The sequence below is a fragment of the Xenopus laevis genome, chromosome 5L (genome assembly GCF_017654675.1).
Source record: "Xenopus laevis strain J_2021 chromosome 5L, Xenopus_laevis_v10.1, whole genome shotgun sequence".
Classification (NCBI taxonomy): Eukaryota; Metazoa; Chordata; class Amphibia; order Anura; family Pipidae; genus Xenopus; species Xenopus laevis.
The window spans coordinates 64,094,498-64,115,904 of NC_054379.1; the positions used below are offsets into that span (position 1 = coordinate 64,094,498).

Sequence of the window (21,407 nt, forward strand, 5' to 3'; positions counted from 1 at the left end):
CTGGCTGCTTTGCCTGACTCTCAGAGTCAGTTATAAGTTTTGTATATGATAGTTACACTCCAATGTCTCCTCCTAGCTGTAATCTTGCACCAATTAGCTTGTAGTAGTCTCTTAATAATGTGCTTAGCTATAGTTCAACTACTACATAATAGATTTAGCCAGAGACTTGGGACTGATCATGTACATCACACATTGTGTATAGTATGATGTGTAGGTTATATGAGCAGCCACTCCTAAGTACTGTGTGTAAACAAAAGACTTCAGGACTTCAACTTCACCTCCTTTCGTGAATTTGTGTCTTTTCACCACTTCGGGACTTCAGCTTCATCTTTTCGGCACTCCCGCATTCGGTAATATGTGAAATGGCCGCATGGCTCGGGCGCTCGTAAAGGGGACCTGGCTCTTTGAAAAATGCAGCACTTCTGGGCCCCCCTTCAGGCCCGGAACACTTATCCCCCCCTGCTGGCGGCCCTGGACATGCATGTGACATGGGCGCAGTTGTGCTCTCTGCTCTAGTGTTGTGCCCCCCTCGACCCACTCTGATGTGAAAGGGTTAAGCACTGGGCAGATAAGGGGACGGCATCATTAGAGTCTTTTGTTATAAATAAATATAAAGCATTGTATAGCTTGTTGCTTCTATATAAATAGATTATGATGATTGCCCCTGCTTAAATGACCCCCTTTTGTTTATACACAGTACTCAGGAGTGGCTGCTCATATAACCTAAACATCATACTATCCAGAAAGCGTGACTGTGCACATGATCAGTCCCAAGTCTCTGGCTAAAGCTATTATGTAGTAGTTGAACCATACCTACCAACATTTTGGAAATAAAAAGAGAGACAAAAAATTTTTTTGCATGTAGTGCAGCAATTTTTTTGACCACACCCATTTTGTGGCCGCACCCTATAATTACCATGTTCATTTTACAAAGTTTGGCAGGTTATAAAATTTGAAAATATTTCTCCTTATCTAAACTGTTAAAATTACTTATTTTCTTATCTCAAAATTGTTATAAAGCATCTTAGTTGCACCTGTTAGCTGTACTGGCCTCTCTGCCAAAAGCCAATTAAGTTAGAAACTTTGTTTCTTTTTCTGGCTGTTCAGTGCAGAGAAAAGAGGGACTTTCCAGTACAAATGAGGGACCTCAAGTTGAGCTGTCAAAAGAGGGACTGTCCCTCTGAAAAAGGGACAGTTGGGAGGTATGTGTGCACATGATCAGTCCCTAAGTCTCTAAGGCTAAATCTATTATGTAGTAGTTGAACTATAGATAAGCACATTATTAAGAGATTACTACAAGCTAATTGGTGCAAGATTACAGCTAGGAGGAGACATTGGAGTCTAACTATAATATACAAAATTTATAACTGTGTGGCCTGTCCCATTATTGCTCTCAGCTTAGACAGGAAGAGGAATAGAAGTAAGTCATAAGATAATGGCAAAACAGCAGGAATGCCCTTAACCAAAATGGCCACACAAGCAGGTTACTACAATAAGAATAGCCATATCACCTAAAATGATCATATTTATGTTTTGCATACTTTTCTTTTTCTACAATCATTAGAAGTGCAGCATTATATTTCTCAGCCATTTGTAAAAACTTCCATTTATGAACCTGTAGTGTTTAACAGCAGCTCTTTTAGGAAAGGTTTGTTCATGTTTATTACTATGCAGCACAGGGGACCTTAGAGGGCGCCCTCTATAGCAGGTCAGATACTTTGCCTTAGCCATGTGGAGCAGAGCTGGCCACTTCTCATCTTGTTTGTATATGGCAATAAGCTTTGTTCTTATTGGTTCAGGAATGTGACTGACAGTGTTGCTTCACATAATGGTTATTTTATCTGTTTTGTGAAACAAAACTGTCATTTTGTGGAAAGAATGAATCCTGTACTATAAAATCTTGCTTTCTGTCACAGATATCTATTTTGTCAGTAAAATCTAGCTTGACAAGCACTAGTTAGTTACACTATTATATATTATGTCCAACTTTGTTTTTACATAATTCATTCTGTAAGTAACTCTGCACATAAATGCGTCCGTTATATGGAGGTTATACATTTGTGAGACAGATTGCTTGTTAAACTGTACAGAATGGAGTTTGTGATATAATGACATCCTTTTGTGCACTAACCAGATTTTGTTTTCATTCTTTAATAGAAATAAGTCTTTTGTATATTTTTTTATCTGTGTATGGTCACTTACATACTGATATAACATGAGAGACATTCATTATGTGTATTAGGGATAGTTTTGTATACAGAATGTATTTGGGACAAACGGCACCCCATATGCCTGTGTGTGCCTTGCTCTGCCTGTGAAAAATAAGCCTGGTAGGGTTTGCTCTGGGGGTTTGTTAGCATTTGAAAATTATTGTTATGGACCCTAAGGTGTTATTCGTGTGCTGGGGAGGTGCTGTGCTATCCACAGGGAATGAGGAGGCATATGAATTTAAGGGTATGTTTAATGTGACAACTGTTTTCACATATGAGTGATAAGTGATATCTCTGCAGTGATCACCAACCATTTGTTTTTTTTTGTGTGCAACCACATTAATGTAGACATGGTCTTGTGGTAACATGGGTGTGGTTTAAAGTGAGTGTGGATAAAAACAGGGGGTGGTCAACACTGGCTTCCATTATCGGCCCTCCACCATGTGGGCCAAAAAAATTCTGGCCCTCGGTACTTCAGAAGTTGGACAGCACTGACCTAGAGGATGCCATTTCCTCAAATGTTAGAAGATCAAATTTACACTAGATGCTTTTAGCTTTGATATTAGCAGTTGTTTTTTTTTTGGCAGAAGCTTCCTTTGATCTGGTCAGACTTTCAGCATGATCTGTGGCAATTTCAGTGGCATCAAGAAGAGCTTTGTGTCTTAAATCATGGATGGTGGATTCTGCATCAAAATCATTTGTGCCAGTTGGCCTTTGATAGAGTTATATTGTTTGGAGAAAATTCCAAGGTAGATTATTAAAGCTCTCCTTTGAGACCAAATAGTATTCCAGATCTAGGAAAGCCTTTGGAAAGCAATCACATTGGAAATCCTCTTGTGGAGATATTTGCCAGTCCAATAAGAAGAATTCCTCTTTCCCCACTTCTTTTAGAAATTCACAATGAGATTTAGCAGACTCAGACTGTGAGGGTAGGGGCAAGGCTAGCCCTTTTCCAACAACTTTGATCCTCAAATATCAAGAATTCTTAGGAGAGTTCCAAAGACAATGTTTTTCATAATATGGTTATTCCAAAGATTCCCTATGCAGAAGTCATATTTCGGAAATATCTTGACCACCTCAAAGTTTCAGGTGCAATGGAGCCTATTCCAGACTCTCTGTAGAGTTCAAATTTCACTAACTGTTGTTTGTGAAGAAAGCATCAGGAGCATTCAAGTCAGTTGAAGACACCTCAAAATATTTCGTTCTGTGCAAATTGAGTCTTTGGCTTAAATTATTTTAGCAGTCCCATCTGATTGATCGTTAGTAAACCTCAACCAAAAAGATTTACCTTCACAAGCCACACAGGAAGTTCCTATATTTGGTGACCAGCATGTATCTTTCATCTGCCTCCTCTTCAGACACTTATGCCTCCCCAAGAACATTTTCCAAGGTTCTGGTAACCAACATAGCTGCCTTGAGAGAGGTACAATTTCCAGCTTACTATCATCTAGATGACATTCTGCACAGAGGAGGAAGCTGTAAAGAACAAAGGCAAAATTCTCATAGGTTGGGTCATAAACTGCTTAGTTCCAACTCCGTGTCTTGTCAGGGACATGACTACATGAATACAGCTGTACTAAGACAGCAGGGGATTGGAGGGGAGGGGGTGCTTTTTAGTATAGTTTATTCTTCTTGTCCAGCGATCGTAAAGCGTATGTTGTGAATGCTGTCATGCAGAGTGACTTGGAAACAGAAATTACGTTTTTTTTGTTGTATCTGAAGCTGTTCTGTCCTCCCTACGTATTACCCTGGGGCAGTGTGTAGTTCGACATGCAGCTAAACCTCCCCACAATCCAATAAAGAGACTGAGCTTGGAGTCTGTAGATTTTACTGGATAGGCAAGTGGAATAGATAAAGAGGTGAAACTGAAACAAATTACAGAAAATACAATAAGTATGTTTGCAATGTACGGTTCAATATACAAACATGTAACATTAACATATAACTGCAGCATAAAGCACATTGGCTGGCACAAAATGTGTACACAACAGTGTCTTGAGGTGCTGGCAGCTGTAGAGGTGGCTTAATACAGATTTAAGTTAATTTGCTTACCAGCGATGCTACCATAAAAAGAGAATGAGAAACTATGTGCTTCTTCCACAGCATGGACTGTAAAATGGGGTTTTAGCTCCCACAAATCACTGTGCTGGGTCACATGGTAAAACTACAGTAGCCAGAGAAGTCCAAATACAGTTCTGCTATAAGCCATGTAGAGGTGCAGAATAACATGCCTGTTATTACAGGAAGCATCCAGCGGAGGGAGTTAGTCAAATGTGAGCAAAGAAACGTAGCAGCATGATGACAGCTTATGCTGGAGACATTACAGAAGCCACAGCACAGTTCAAACTCTCTAGAAAAAAAAAAAAAGGAAAATAATAAATTGTAAATGTTATTTGGATTTCAAAAAGACATTTACCAAATACAGGTATGGGATCTCCCATAGACTCCATTTTAATTTCCATTTTCTCTGTAATAAAACTTGTACTTGATCATAACTAAGATATGAAAAATCCTTAATGGGGCAAAACTGTTTTATTAGGTTTATTTAATTTTTTTAAATTATTTTTAGTAGACTTACAGTTTGGTGATCCCAATTGTGTGAAAACCCCCAGGTCCTAAGCCTTCACCATAACACATCTCATACCTGAATATGATTTTTAGACTAATACTAAACATAGTTTGGACTGTGGATTTTAATTTCAGTTTATATGAGAAAACCCTTTGTTATTCCTTTCAATACTGTAATGGATCTAGAGGTTGATCTAGATATGTATTTATGTGTCTATACTGGGTGATTACATTCTTACATTCAAATGGTCCAACAAACACAAAGTAGTGCTACACACAGACTCTCACCGCTCTTTGCAGCGTCGGGTGCCATCTGTCTGCCCAGGACATTTTCTTGTCTCAGTAGCATATAGCAACCAACTGTCTCCTAAGACTCGAGTTCCAAAACTATGTTGTGTGGGTCATAGAATGCCTATTCTACAATGTATAATGTGCAGTCACTTCTACTCTTTTTATAGTAGAGCTTTTGCATTCACATCCAGCCATTTTGTTCTCTATGGGTGCAAGATTTTTTCAGGAGAAAAAAAAAAATTTGAGTACACCTTTATATCTCAAATAGAGTGCATGCACAAGTGCATATGCAGTACATAAATTGCATAGTAATGCCCTCCGGCATAACCTTTTAAGACAAAGCACAAAAGCAAATAGCATGCTATGTACAGTTTACTATAGAGTAGAATGCACTTCTGTATCAGCATGGGAACATCCAAGAATATAGTGTTGCCTCACTGTAGATTAAAGGAAACACCCTTTAAAAGTGCCTAAGTAGCAGCACAAAGTATTTGTATCTACAGTCTCTGTAGTAATTTCCAATTGCCGCTTATGACAGTAATGCTTAACATCTGTTAATTACTTATCATTTTATTACAAATTAAAAGACAAATTCATAGTAAACAACATTATTTAAATAAATTGTTCATTCCATAACATCACTGAAAAACATTTCACTCCAAACATTTAGGTGCCTAAATTTTCTTGTGTATTAATAAAAACTAGGTAACACTTAAATTACTGTTCATTTCGTTTGGATTTTATATAAGGGCAAGATTGAAAGGTCCTAGTGACTGCAATGCAATGAACATACTTTTTTTTTTTTTTTTAAATGGGTACCTGTGGTAAAAAAAAAGAAAAATCAGTTTAACTTGCATTTAGATAGAAACTATACTGCATTCCTAATTAAAGGGATACTGTCATGGGAAAAATGATTTTTTTCAAAATGAATCAGTTAATAGTGCTGCTCCAGCAGAATTCTGCACTGAAATTCATTTCTCAAAAGAGCAAACAAATTTTTTTTTTATATTCAGTTTTGAAATCTGACATGGGGCTAGACATATTGTCAATTTCCCAGCTGCCCCAAGCATTAATTTAAGTGCTACCTATATAGTAACACATAATAAGTTAGATTGAAAAAAGACACACGTCCTTCAAGTTCTACGTTTTAACTCTATTTTAACTGCTAGTTGATCCAGAGGAAGGCAAAAAACCCCATCTGAAGCCTCTTGTACCTGGATTAACTTGTACTGTGAGCTATCTTCCATAACCCTAAATTCCCTCACTTGCTAAAAAGCCATCCAACCCCTTCTTAAAGCTATCTAATGTATCAGCCGTACTACTGATTCAGGGAGAGAATTCCACATCTTCACAGCTGTCACTGTAAAAAACACCTTCCTAATATTTAGGCTGAACCTCCTTTCTTCTAATCGGAATGGGTGACCTTGCGTCGGCTAAAAAGTCCTCCTGCTAAATAAAGCCTTATATCACCCCTTAAGTGCCTCTTCTCCAGCATGAACAACCCCAATTTGGCCAGTCTTTTTTCATAGCTAAGATTTTCCATACCTTTTGCCAGGTAAGTTGCTCTTCTCTGAACCCTCTCTAGTTCAATAATGTCCTGTTTGAGCGCTGGAGACCAAAACTGTATGGCATATTCTAGATGGGTCCTTACAAGTGCTCTATACAGTGGAAGAATGACCCCCTCCTCCAGTGTATCGGTGCCCCTTTTAATACAGCTCAAGACCTTATTTGCCCTTCTTTTTAAGTTACAGGAAAAGTTCAATTTAAAAATTATTTTGACATATACTGCAGGAAATAGAAAAGCAAACAGCATTTTGGAACAATTTGCCCCTGGAACTATATGAAAACATAATAAAAATGAAAGTGTTTTAAAGGAATGACAATATACTGTATTGTTGTCCTGCATTGGTAAAACTGGTGTGCTTGTATCCGAAACTCTACTATAGTTTCAAACATCTGTGGAACCCCGGGGGGGGGGGTAATGTTTGTGTTCTCTGTAATCTAGAGTTTTTCTAGCCTATAGCACAGCCTAAAGGAAAAGTTTGATCTATACAGTATATCTGTGAGGTTACCTGCTGGTCTAGTTGTTTCTAGGGGCCGGCCGGGACACCCGCTACACTCCTGGCGAGAATGCCCACAGCCCTGATCTTCTCCCCTCCGATGTGTGAATTCCTATGGCTTCTGGGTTTTACCCACTGATCGTATGACGTCATTCCATTTTTGGCTCGACGTTTGAATATTTAAAGGGGCCTTGGGCCAAAACTCATTGCCCATTGTTAGGTCAATATTATTGTTCCTGGTGCCTTTACCCTGTCTGAATACTCCTGTTTTAATCCTTGCCTGTCTTACTTTTGCTTGAACTCTTGAACTTATCACTAGTATCCTAGAAAAAGACTGTGCAGGCTCTTGATGATTTATGTACATAGTTCTTGTCTTATTAAACAAAAATGCTTTCATGCTTACTAGCTTGTAAATCCAATACACCTTCTATATCCAACTGTGTTCTCTCAAGGATTTTGTTATCTTTGAGAAAGAGCACAGTTGGTGTTTGAAATGTCTGATTTTTTTCAATAATTCTTGATTTTTTCACAAGTATTCCCGTTGAGTGCGGTACTATGTTACTTGTATGAGTAGTAGGTTTAGCAGTGTTTATAAAACTACACTTCAAGGTACTGCTAGATTAGGCAACACCAAAGTGATTTGTATGTGTCTCCTACAGAAAAAAATAGGAACTGCTAAAATAATTACAACTTGCTTCTACCTCTCACTATACTGTTTTCTATGATAGGAAGACTTATGCACTTATACGCGGTTTGTGTGGACTGTTTAGAAGGAGTTCATAAAATCATCTGCATTAAATGCAAGTCTCGATGGGATGGAAGCTGCCACCAGTTGGGAACGATGTATACCTATGATATTTTGGCTGCCTCACCATGCTGTCAGGTTTGTTTTTTACAGTGATGTTATAATTACTTTTTGAAAATTTAGACCTGAATGTTAGCGGGGAGGCTGCAATGTAAATTGTGTCAAGCTAAGGCTGCATTTTCTACATGAACCTATGGATATGAATAAAATAAGCCACAATTAAAATAAGACTTTTGGTCTTATGTCTACTTTATAAATGTGCTGAATATAGTAAATAAAGTACCCCCTCTTGTAAAATATAAGGTTATTATAAGTTACCGAGGAGTTTCATGACCATATAAAAACACAAGGCCGAGTGTTTTTATACAGGTCATGGAACTCCGAGGTAACTTCTAATATCCTCATATTTTGCAACCTGGGGTACTTTATTTAATATAATACACAAGTTTCAATGAGTCATGACAGAAATTACATCAGAACTCTCCGTTTATAACTGATGACATCAAAACTCACCATTTATAAGGATATCATTTACAAGATATTCATGGCTTTTGTGTATTATATGGTGATACGTGCATTAAATGTTAATAACTTGACATTTGTCCCATTTTAACAAATTTTGATACTTCCAGTAAAAAAAAAAACTCCATTGTTGTCTATGAAATATCTATAGATGGCAGGATCAAATTGCTTTGTTTTGTTTTGCACTGTTTAAGAAACCGCACCTGAAACCTTTATAGAACTAATGTTCAGTGTTACCAATGGTGTCTATTACAATGATAACCCTTTCACTGCCAGCTGAATTTATTGCTTGCTGTTATGTTCTTTCAACTCAAGGGCCTTTCTGGGGGGGGCTGTAGTTTATCAGGAAAACTATTATCATTTTTTGAAACATGCTTCTAAAGGATTTTAGATTTCAAGGCCGCCAGTTTCCACTAACCATAGATTTTCCCTAGAAACCATGCATTTCTATAAAGAACACATTCTGAAGAATCCAAAAAGGGTAAATATGACTTCATACTACAAACTGCAATGCTGTCCTAAATGTATTGGTTTTTATAGAATTTTTTGAAAAATCACCACAGGTTATCTTCTAACTCTAATACCTCTGCTAGGAAAGAGAGCCTTTTGTGCTCAGCCTTTCAATGTTAAGGCTTCTGTAAATTATATGAAGGCTTCAGAAACAGCCAGCACATTATTAGCAACTTTCTATAAGATTATTCAGCAAAGAAGAAGATCTTATCCCCAAACACAAGGTGCAACTATGCTGTACAAGAGAGAGTGGGAGATATAGCAGAACAGACACTCTTCATTACTGTTCTAACTTTCAATGAAAATCTGACACCCAACTCCTGCATGAATACAGAATAAAGAGAAACAGATGCTGAGAGGATAGTGAAGATAAACTTAATTATTTAGCAAATTGTACAGAATATGTAATTGATTATACAGGTTTGTTTATCCATTATCCGGAAACCCATTATCCAGAAAGCTGTGAATTACGGAAAAGCCATCTCCCGTAGACTCCATTATAATGAAATAATCTAAATTTTAAAAAAATGATTTCCTTTTTCTCTGTACTAATAAAACAGTAGCTTGTACTTGATGCAAACGAATATATAATGAATCCTTATTGGAAGCAAAATCAGCTTATAACATGTATTTAATGTTTACATGATTTTCTAGTAGACTTAAGGTATGAAGATCCAAATTACGGAAAGATCCGTTATCCGCAATACCCTAGTTCCCGAACATTCTGGTTAACGGGTTCCATACCTGTATTTAGAAAGTTTCTTATTTCAGTATACTTTTTTTAATGTACGACAATACTGATTTGAGAAGTCCCATGTGTCTTGAAAGCTGAAATACTGAATGTATAGTTTTATGGAAATTTCTGACTTGTATAGGTCAAAAACTCTCAGCAGTACACTACCAAATTTCTTAAGCACCACTTCAGAAATCTGCATACTTTAGATTTCAAGACCAACAGTTTCCACTAACTGTAGGTTTACCCTAGAAACCATACATTTATGTAAAGAACACATTCTGATACATCTTAAATGGGTAAATGTGTCTTTTTACAACAAACTGTCAAACTACAATTCTGTCCTAAAGTTATCAGTTTTTAATCACCGCAAAACTTGATGCCCATTTAGCACAGGTTTACCTATGTACCGTATGTAACTCGTAGGGGCTCCAAAATGAAAATAGCCACCTTATGCTCTATCATTTGTCATTTCAGCTACAGCAATGCATTTACTGAAATTTATGAAGCGCAAAGCAACAAAAAAGTATGTTTACCCCAGAAAGCCATATATTTTTGGAAAATTATTATCTTAGGTACCAAGATAAAATATCCTAAATATTTATACCAGGGGTCTACTGAACAGTTTCACATTGTGCATTGGTTTATCTTAGTATATGCCATGTAGAGACCATGAAATACACATTGTATATACTGATTTTATGGCTTACATTTCAACTAATTCAAAAACACACTGCCTGTGTGGGTAATGCTTCAAAAAAATACACTGACTCTTGAAAAACTTATATATTACCCATAATGGGTACATACATCTTTCTGCTTAAAACTATTGAATTGCAAAGCATTATTATTATGTATTTTTAAAGTGCCAACATATTGCACAGAACTGTAAAATACAAAGAAATTACATGATTTGCATACATTAAACATACATAGTTACATACATAATGACCGGTACAAAAGGGGAGGAAGGCCATGTGCAAAAGAGCTTACAATTTAAAGGGGAAGAGAATGAGACACAAGGTGTGTCCGAGATGTAGGATGGGCAGAGTTATGAGTGCTTTGAATGTCAGGGTTATTAGTTTGTTTTATTCTAAAAGGTAGTGGAAGCCAGTGCAGGGATTGGCAGAGTGGCATGGCAGAGGAGGAGCAGCTGCTGAGGTGTATAAGCTTGGCAGCAGCATTCAGTATGGACTGAAGAGTTGACAGTCTCTGGCGGGGAAGGCCAATTAATAGAGAGTTACAGTAGTCTAGAAGTGCTATGATGAGAGAGTGAATAAGAAATTTAGCGGTAATTTGATAAATGATCGTATTTTGGATATGTTCTTTAGGTGAAAGTGACATGATTTAATAAGTGACTGTATATGAAGAGTTAAGGACAGGGCTGGCCTGGGGAGATGGGGTGGTAGTGGAATTAACTATGATAGATACTTCTGGGATGTTATGATGTTATGTTATGTTAGTTGGGGGAAAGAGAACAATTTCCGTTTTAGAGAGGTTTAATTTAAGGTAGCATTGTGACATCCAAGTAGAGATAGTGGACAGGCAGAAGGAGACCCAAGTTAAGAGCTCTGGGTTGAGATCAGGAGAGGAGAGCTAGATCTGAGTATCATCAGCATTGTCAGGTATTGGAAACCATATGAATTGATTAGTTTGCCGAGGGAGGAAGTATAGAGAGGAAATAATAAGGGGCACAGGACAGAGCCTTGAGATACCCCAACAGAAAGAGGTAGGGGAGAATATTATATTCCCATTTACAAACAATGTTAACACAGGAGAGCAAGACCTGAGTATCATCAGCATTGTCAGGTATTGGAAACCATATGAATTGATTCGTTTGCCGAAGGAGGAAGTATAGAGAGGAAATAATAAGGGGCACAGGACAGAGCCTTGAGAAAACTCCAACAGAAAGAGGTAGGGGAGAAGACGATATTCCCAGTTACAATGTTAACACAGTGACCTTTTAAACAATTATTTACCTATAAGCCCCAGGTGATTCCTCAGCTCCATCTTGTGGAGGATATAATGTATCAGCATATTGTATTGAACATTACATTTCAAACATGTGGATACTATGTTGCCATCTTTCCAAAGATAACACCAGTCATTTTTTTCAAGTAATGTTACAAGTTAACAGTATTGTATATAACAAAGTGGTTCTCACCAAATCAGTAAGAGAGTCCATAATTCACAGTCATCAGCTGTAAAGAATATATATAGTGTTAATATAAACAGTTACCGTATATACTCGAGTATAAGCCGACCCAAGTATAAGAGTTACCTAATTTTACCTACGAAAACTGGGAAAACTTATTGACTCTAGTATAAGCCTAGACACAACTACAGCCCTGTCTCCCAGCAGCGCACATTCTGCCAAAGCGACCCCCCAGCGATCAACCGGACTTCTTTGCAAAGTTGATGGTGACAGAGAATTGCCAAACGGATTACTGTGTGCATTGTCCCACTGTCCCACTACCATGTGCAGAGGGTGCTGTGTGATATTGCCATCACTGTTAATCCTTCATATAACCAAAAGAGGGCGCTGTGTGATATTGCAGTCACTGTTATTCTTTAATATAACCAACAGAGGGCGCTGTGTGATATTGCAGTCACTGTTATTCTTTAATATAACCAACAGAGGGCGCTGTGTGATATTGCAGTCACTGTTATTCTTTCATATAACCAACAGAGGGCGCTGTGTGATATTGCAGTCACAGTTAATCTTTCATATAACCAACAGAGGGCACTGTGTGATATTGCAGTCACTGTTATTCTTTCATATAACCAACAGATGGCGCTGTGTGATATTGTAGTCACTGTTATTCTTTCATATAACCAACAGAGGGCACACTGTTATTATTTCATAACCAACAGAGGGTGCTGTGTGATATTGCGGTCACTGTTATTCTTTCATATAACCAACAGAGGGTGCACTGTTATTCTTTAATATAACCAACAGAGGGCGCTGTGTGATATTGCAGTCACTGTTATTCTTTAATATAACCAACAGAGGGTGCTGTTTGATATTGCAGTCACTGTTATTCTTTAATATAACCAACAGAGGGCGCTGTGTGATATTGCAGTCACTGTTATTCTTTCATATAACCAACAGAGGGCGCTGTGTGATATTGCAGTCACTGTTAATCTTTCATATAACCAACAGAGGGCGCACTGTTATTCTTTCATATAACCAACAGAGGGCGCACTGTTATTCTTTCATATAACCAACAGAGGGTGCTGTGTGATATTGCAGTCACTGTTATTCTTTAATATAACCAACAGAGGGTGCTGTGTGATATTGCAGTCACTGTTATTCTTTCATATAACCAACAGATGGCGCTGTGTGATATTGCAGTCACTGTAATTCACTGTAATTCTTTTATATAACCAACAGAGGGCGCACTGTTATTCTTTCATATAACCAACATAGGGCATTGTGGGATATTGCAGTCTCTCCCCAAGTGTACTGTTGGTATAGGAATGATTAAAAGTGACTGCAATCTCAGCTACTGCCCTCTGACCCGAGTATAAGCCGAGGTAGACTTTTTCAGCACATTTTTGATGCTGAAAAACTCGGCTTATACTCGAGTATATACGGTAATTATTTTCACAACCTTATTGTTATTCACACAAAACATTTCAGGCTCCAGGCTTCATTCATCCCAAGTGGTTCTACACAATCCATTTTGCTTCATATTGCAACAGTTTTTTCCCTATCACAACCTCTTAGTGGTCTCTCAATTCTCTCTCTCTCATTTTAGTACCATCCATCTGAGGCTAGCAGCATTGTGTTTAGCTGTATTACAATGTCTACCGACTGGGGTGTGTGTTTTCTTTTCAGCAGCATCATATGCACTTATAGATCTCTTATGTTCTCCTATTCGTATCCTTACATTACGGGAAGTTTGTCCCACATAAATCATCCCACAAGGACATTTTAATGCATAAACCACCCAATCAGTATTACAAGTAAAATATTGTTTTATAAAAACTTTATTACCACGTTGAGGGTGTGTAATGATGATGGAGTTGCAACTGCCACAGTTCAAACAAGGAAAAGGCCATTTTTTGGGGTACTTAAAAATCTGGTAGTGGATTTCTAGGTGCCAATGTCAGCTCTTACCAGGTGATTGGAAATATTCCTACCTCTTTTGTATGAAAAGAGTGGCTTTTCTCTGAATAGTTTGCCAAATTTATGGCCATGTCCAAGGACAGACCAATGTTTCCTGATGATTTTACCCCATATTCTGTTATGAAAGGTATTCTTCTGTCCCCCTTAGTTAATTTCTTTTCTTTCAATAGTTTAACCTGAGTGGGGATAGTACCTCATCTCTTAATTTGCATAGTGTTTCTTTTTTATAGTCCCTAGCTACGAATTAATCAATTAGTTTGCTAGAACCCTCAAGGTATTTTCCAAAATTGGAGGCCATTCTCCTAATCCGTAGGAATTGTCCTTTGGGAATACCTTTGATGGTATTTGGTGCATGGAAGCTATCAGGCCGTAATATATTGTTCCTTTCTAGTGGTTTACTGTATAGTTCAATTATCTGTCCTTGTGAGTTATTAACTTTTACATCCAAATAGTGGATACTGTGCTATATTTTGCAGTAAATTTGACAGTAGGGTGCTGTTCATTCAAATCAAAAAACTCAAAATATTAGTTTCAGTGGATTTCCAAATTATGAATACATTGTCCACATATCTATAGTAAAAAGCAATATTAGAGTTAAACGCTTCATTTTCCAAAATCGTTCTTTTTTTCAAGTAGGCACATGAAAATATTAGCGTAGCTTGGAGCTAAATTACTACCCATTGCTGTCCCCTGTGTTTGTATGTAATAATTCTCAACAAACCTGAAAGTTTTTTTTTAAGGACTAATGCCATCAGGTCAAGTAAGAAATAAATCTTCTGGTGAGTAATTGGCTCTGATAGTAACATTTCCTCTGTGCATTGCATACCCTCCTCATGTGAAATGGAGGTATATAATGATTGCACCTCTATGCTACACAATATCCATTCAGGGTCAATGTTGCCAATAGTATATAGTCTATTCATGAAATCAGTGGTATCTTTTAGGCATTGTGGGATTTTTTCAACAATACTTTGTAGAAATGTGTCCACATATTGGGACAAAGGTTGGAGTATGGGTTCCATCCCTGATACTATTGGGCGCCCCTGTGGTTTGTTAACCCTCTTCTGTACTTTGGGGAGTATGTAGAAAACAGGTATACGCGGATGTGTAGTAATTAGAAATTCCTTAGTCTGTTCATTTATCAGTCCAGATTCTAGAGCTCCCAAGACAGTGTCATCTACACTTTTTTTAATTTCTCATGTTGGGTCATGATCTATTTGGATATAATGGTCCTAAATAGGTCATTTGTATGGGTAGGTATAAAGCTTAACTGCTTACCCTGGTGGTCAAGTGGGGGGACAGTAGGGACGCCTGCCACCCCCCTTGGCGGGGACGCCCGCCGTGTCCCCTTCCTTTCTAGGTGCCGGTCTTCTAGGGGCGCGCGCGGCATGCTTTTGTTTGCGTATGGACGCTGACGTAATGACGTCAGCGTGCAACGGCGCGAAATTCAAATATTTAAAGGGCCATCAGCCTTTAGCTGTTTGCTATTCTGATTCTGAGCCTGATTCTGACTACCTGTTGTGACCCCTGCCTGTTCCTGACGATTCTGACCTCTGTATCATGATCCATTTCCTGAATTTCAACTACCTCTTCTGCCGTATCCCTCTGATTGATCTCCTGGTTTTGACCCTTGCCTGCCTGACCTCGCTTTGAACGCTGCCTGCCCAGACCCGGCCTGAATTGTTTACGCTGACTTTCTGCCTGCCTCGACCCGGCCTGATCTGACTACTCTATTGCCTAACGCCTTGTACTACGACCTTCTGTCCAAAGACTTTGCTCTACAGTTGTGCCCCTCTGCCTGTCCAGAACCCTCATCTTGCACCTCTCGTTTAAGTCCAGGTGGCATCCAAGAAAGCCGAGGGCTCCTCCCGAGGCCCAAAGGCGGTCACACTTCTGGTGATGCATGAGCCAAGACCAGGGTGCCTGGTGCTTGTTCTGGTGTTGGGTGCCAACCGTGACACTAACCCTTTGTTTAATTTCCATGATTTAGCAATGGTTTGCCTAGCAGCAAGTAAAAATGGTTCAATAATTTGAGCTTCAGAGTAGGAACTCTCATGGGGGGGCACTCCCAAGAGGGCTTCGGATGGGGTCTTTACTAGGTTAAGTTGCAGAATAGAGAAAATCATATTGTAAACCCAAGTCCAAAATCTTATCACTCTTGGGCACGACCACCATATGTGTGTCATGGTGCCTGAAGATGAGCAACCCCGAAAGCAGTTATCTAGAGAAGTATGATGTATCCTAGCCAATCCTCACAGGCGTCAGGTACCATCTGAAGAGGACTTTATACCCCGCCTCAGAGATAATGGTATTTCTTGAGCTATGTTTTAGGTTGTCTCATGCCTTTAACCAATCTTCCTCTGTTAAAGAAATCTCCAATTCTTTTGCCAAGCTTTGATATAATTTAAATCTGTGAGATTAGCCAGACAGACCATATTATGATATAGCAAAGAGACAGTTTTAGGGGTGGTAGAGTTGTTTGTGTACCCCCTCTCGAAATAGGTTTGAGTAGGTGCTTCGGGGTTCCTCAGAGACCAACATTGCTGTACCCAGTGTAAGAGTTGAGTGGCCCTAAAGATTTCAGAGTCCGGGATGTCATAATTCTCTTTCAGATAAGGCATTGAGAGGGGGCCTCTGACTGTGAGAAGATTATGCACTCTGGATACCCGGGTTGCAGACCACCAGCTGAACGAAAGGACCTGTAACCCAGGAAGGATAGATGGGTTGCAAGCAATTGAAGCAACCGGGTTATGAAGGGAGATCAGTTATATAATGTGGCATTCTGGTCCCATAACTCTATGCTGTAGACTAGGACTTGATATAAGTGGGCGTTCGGCTGAGTAGGGGAGTACTCTCTAGTTCGACCCAAAGGGGTGGTGAATGTTGCAAGTGCAGTGAGGGGATTTGAGCGAGCTGGGAGCTAAGTAATATTTTCTCAGATAAGGGAGGCCCAATCCACCTTCCTGGGGTCTCCTTTCTAGTGTTTTCCTGTTCACTCTTGGGGGTTTAGTGTTCCAAATAAACGAGGTGATGTGTTTCTCAAATAGTTTAAGGTCCTTCCTAGAGATATCTACAGGGAGTACTCTGAATAAGTACAACAGTTTTGGGAGGAGAGACATTTTCACAGCTGTTATTCTGCCTATCCACGATATGTGGTATTTGCCCCACTCTTCTAACATTTTGTGTCATTTCTTATACATATAAGGATAGTTGGTCTTATACAGTTGATGGTATGATACATTAAACCTGACTCCCAAAATGTATGATTTACACCAGCGGATATCAAAGTTCATATATATATACTTTACAGAACTGTTTCTATTAAAACTATATATATTCTTTACAGCTGATAAACAGCTTGATGAATCTGTGATGTTACTGATTTGGTGAATACCACTTTATTATATACAATACTGTTAATTTGTAACACTACTTGAAAAAAATGACTGGTGTTATCTTTGGATACATGGTAACATAGTATCCACATGTTTGAAATGTAATGTTCAATACAATATGCTGATGCATTATATCCTCTGGCCACAAGATGGAGATGAGGAATCACCTGGGGCTAATGGGTAAATAATTGTTTAAAAGGTCACTGTGTTAAAGGACCAGTAACATCAACAATTTTTAGTATATAATTTGTTAGTATACAACGAAAAATAAACACCAAGACAAATTAAACTTTTAAATAGCAAAGCCTTTATTAAGAAATAACTTACAGATACTCCACTTCCTGTCCTCTTCAGAAACGGCAAAAAGGTGACCATCCATACTACAGTGTTTGATTTCTCCTCCCTGGCAATTCTACTGACAGCAGTGTGTTGGCAGGTGGAGCAGGGTTTGTGCTGGCTGTACAGATCCCTTTGGGGAAGGCTTCTCTCTGCTTTCTTTGGTCTCTTGTTGCTACCCAGAAGTGTCTCTCCTTCTTGGACTTTGGCTTGTGGCCCCTGGAATGCCGCTTGGTGACCCGTGCTACTTTGCTGATGGCCGACCTAGCAGCGATGGGTTTCTTATGCCTGTGCTTCCGGCTCAGCGTCTGCAGGTTCAGTCTGAACGAGCCGTGATGTGAGCATTTCCTCTCCCCAAGCTTGCGAATCGTGTCAGCACCAGTTGGCTGTACTGGCCCGGCGGGTTCTTCTTCCTCTTCTTTCTGGCTGCTGCGGAAGAGGCGATGAGTGGCGCACGGGAGAATCGCCTAGTTGTCAGTCAGGCTGGTGACGCGGGGCGGGATGGCAGATCTCAATGGCGGCACGGAAGCTCCCTTACAAACGCGCCCATGGGGAGCTTTGTGTGGCAAGGTGCTGTGCGCTCAGTTCCCTTTTGCACAGTGTGCAAGCGGCATTCCAGGGGACATTCCAGGGGCCACAAGGCAAAGTCCAACAAGGAGAGACACTTCTGGGTAGCAGCAAGAGACCAAAGAAAGCTGAGAGAAGCCTTCCCCAGAGGGATCCGTACAGCCAGCACAAACCCTGCTCCACTAGCCAACACACTGCTGTCAGTAGAATTGCCAGGGAGGAGAAATCAAACACTGCAGTATGGATGGTCGCCTTTTCACCATTTCTGAAGAGGACAGGAAGTGGAGTATCTGTAAGTTATTTCTTAGGCTTTGCTATTTCAAAGTTTAATTTGTCTTGGTGTTTATTTTTCGTTGTATACTAACGAATTTTTTAACAAAATTTTTTGATGTTACTGGTCCTTTAACATTGTTTGTAACTTGCACCAGAGGAAGGATCTATTTGGTCCGAAACATGTAGTGCTTCAATAAAAACTACATTTATTCATACTGGAAGGCTCTCCAGTCCTTTTTCATAGTGCACGATACAGATCTGGAAATGGCTACTCTACTAAACTGTTGAAGAGCCTGAACATAAGACTTTGGAGGATCTACAAAGGAAATAATTACTTGAGAAGATGATACTCCATTGTTGGAGACACTGAAGGAATGATTATTGAGGTAAGAAGAGAACCATGACAGAGCCATTGAAGGCCAAGTGAATGGAGGAATTGGAGGAGGAGAAGATGATCCACAGTGTCAAATGCAGCAGAGATCAAGAAGTATTAGTAGGAGATGTGGTTATTGGATTTTGCTGTTAAAAGGTCATTAGTTAGTCGGGTTAGGGCAGTTTCAGTGGGGAAGGGGAAAGAAGAGTGTTAAAGGTAGAGAAAAGTTGGGGAGGGCAGATTTGTAGCTCCAGAAGTCAGATTCTATGAGGAATTTGGGACACCGACGCTTAGATTCATTTGAGTGTCTTTGGAGAGCTTTTGTATGAGTATTACTACAGTTTGATGAAAATCATTTTAAAGTTTTCATATTATAACATCTCCCACAAATCCAGTACCAAAGATCATCCTAAATATGAGAGCTTGGGGTCTACTGAGCAGTTATATAGACAATGTACATACAGTGTGTTTACACAATTATATGGGATGTATACACATTTTCATGGCTAACACTTTGTACACATTCTGATGAATCCAAAATGGTTAAATATGTCTTTTTGTTCCAAACTACAAAGCTTTGATAAAGTTATAATTTTTTATGAAGTTTTTGAAATTGCCTAAATATATTGCAATTTACTCTACTTATGCAATGTAAACCACAAGGACATTTCAGTAAATAAATGACATACTCACATGTAAAGAAATGCTTAATCTCATATTTTTTACCAGTATGAGGATGATGAAACGAGTTACCCTTAAAGTGGACCTGTCACCCAGACACAAAAATCTGTATAATAAAAGTCCTTTTCAAATTAAACATGAAATCCAATTTCTATTTTTTATTAAAGCATTCATGGCCGTTGTAAGCTCATTTAAAAATCTCAGCTGTCAATCAAATATTGTCTGCCCCTCCTCTATGCCATGGGCATAGAGGTGGGGCAGGCAATTACTTTCACTTTCCATTCAGCACTTCCTAGATGTCACTGTTCTCCCCACATTCCCCTGTTCTCTTTAACATTAAAATGTGTAGCCAGTGCATAGAAATGGACATCGGGTCCCATTCTCGTGCACAAACAAGATTCTGAGATGATGCAAGGCTTGTCTTAATAACAGTGGCCACAAAATGGCTGCTGCCTGCTTGCTATCATTTTGAATTCCCAGACTGAAGGAAACAAGATTAAAATAATTTATATAGTGTAATTAAAGTTCATTTTGCTTGACTAATGTGATAAAATAGGATTTTGAATATTTTTTTTGGGTGACGGGTCCCCTTTAATGACTGAATTACACTGTGTACAATGTAAACAGGGGAAAGTGACAATTTTGGGGGGGGGTGTAGAAAACGTGTTTTTCTAGGTGAACCCCCAATATCGGCTTTTACCAGCTGATCACGTACGTTTTTACTTCTTTTATAGGCCATCGTGGGAGGTGACAGGTAGGATGGTATATGGGGTGAACAAAATTGTAAAATTTGCCAGTGTTTGCATATAATGTTGGACACTTGCCGACTGGCCATTATAAACTTACTGGCAAATACAAGTTTATCATTGCTGGAAGCCTTTGTAGTCAGTAATTGGTCTCTATCGATATTACTAACTTTTTCCAGATCTTCTTGTATGATTTCCGCTGGATAACCCCTTTCCGATCACAATTTGGTTACATTTTCCATCTCTCACTCTCCATGCCCACCTGCTTCTTCCCCCACTGTCTTAGTCCGGAATACACGTGACATTGACCTTCCAGCCTTAGCTCAGTCTTTCTGGTCCAGTCTCATTTCCCTTAAGGAAACGTCTGATCCTGATATCCTGGTAAGTGAGTATAATCACATACTATCCTCAACCATTGGCTCATTTGCCCCTTTACAGGCTAAGCGTTCACGTGCTCTGAAACCACGACCCTGGCTGAATTCACAAACCAGATACTTACGCTCCTGCACGAGATCTGCTGAACGTATGTGGAAAAAATCCCGTACGCAAGCAGACTTTATTCACTATAAATTTTTATTGTCTTGCCTCAATGTGTCAACCAGACACACTCTCCTCAGGACTTTGCTGATTAAAGACAGTAGAGTCCATCCGCAATCAGATCCCTACCTCTACTAATGTAAACCAGTTCCTCCTTCCTAAGCCCCCTTCTGCATGTCTTATTTCCTTCCCTCCGGTAACAATGTCTTAAGTCTCCAAGCTTCTTTTGTCCTCCCCACTCACAACTTGCCCCCTTGACCCTATGCCTTCTTCTCTGCTCAAACACTGTGTTGCAGAGCTTACCCCACTACTTACTCACAGCTTCTGGAACCTTCCCTTCTACTTTCAAACAGGCCTGTGTAAAGCCTATTCTTAAAAAGGCCACGCTTGACCCAGCCTGTCTAGCAAATTTCCATCCTGTCTCCCTTCTACCACTTGCCTCTAAACTCCTAGAGAGTATTGTGTTCTCCCATATTACTAACTTTCTACACACCCATGATCTGTTGGACCCTCTGCAATCTGGTTTCCGGCCTGGTCACTCTACTGAGACTGCTTTGTGCAGAGTTACAAATGATCTTCAGGTTGCCAAAGCCAAAGGTCACTTCTCCATCCTTCTCCTCCTTGACCTATCATCTGCATTTGATACAGTTGATCACTCTCTCCTGATG

The 21,407-nt window shown here is 39.3% G+C and overlaps 1 protein-coding gene across 4 annotated transcripts in view; it reads left to right on the forward strand.

The window, feature by feature from the left end:
* heca.L (hdc homolog, cell cycle regulator L homeolog) overlaps positions 1 to 21,407 on the forward strand; it is a 59,100-nt gene that overhangs the window by 28,690 nt on the left and 9,003 nt on the right. Inside the window, exons 4-5 of one of the 4 annotated variants that reach the window (XM_041562163.1) lie at positions 7,858 to 8,012; positions 10,177 to 10,225. In XM_041562163.1, coding sequence (XP_041418097.1) covers positions 7,858 to 8,012; positions 10,177 to 10,197 — 176 coding nt within the window. In that variant the 3' untranslated portion in view covers positions 10,198 to 10,225. 4 annotated transcript variants of the gene reach the window in all.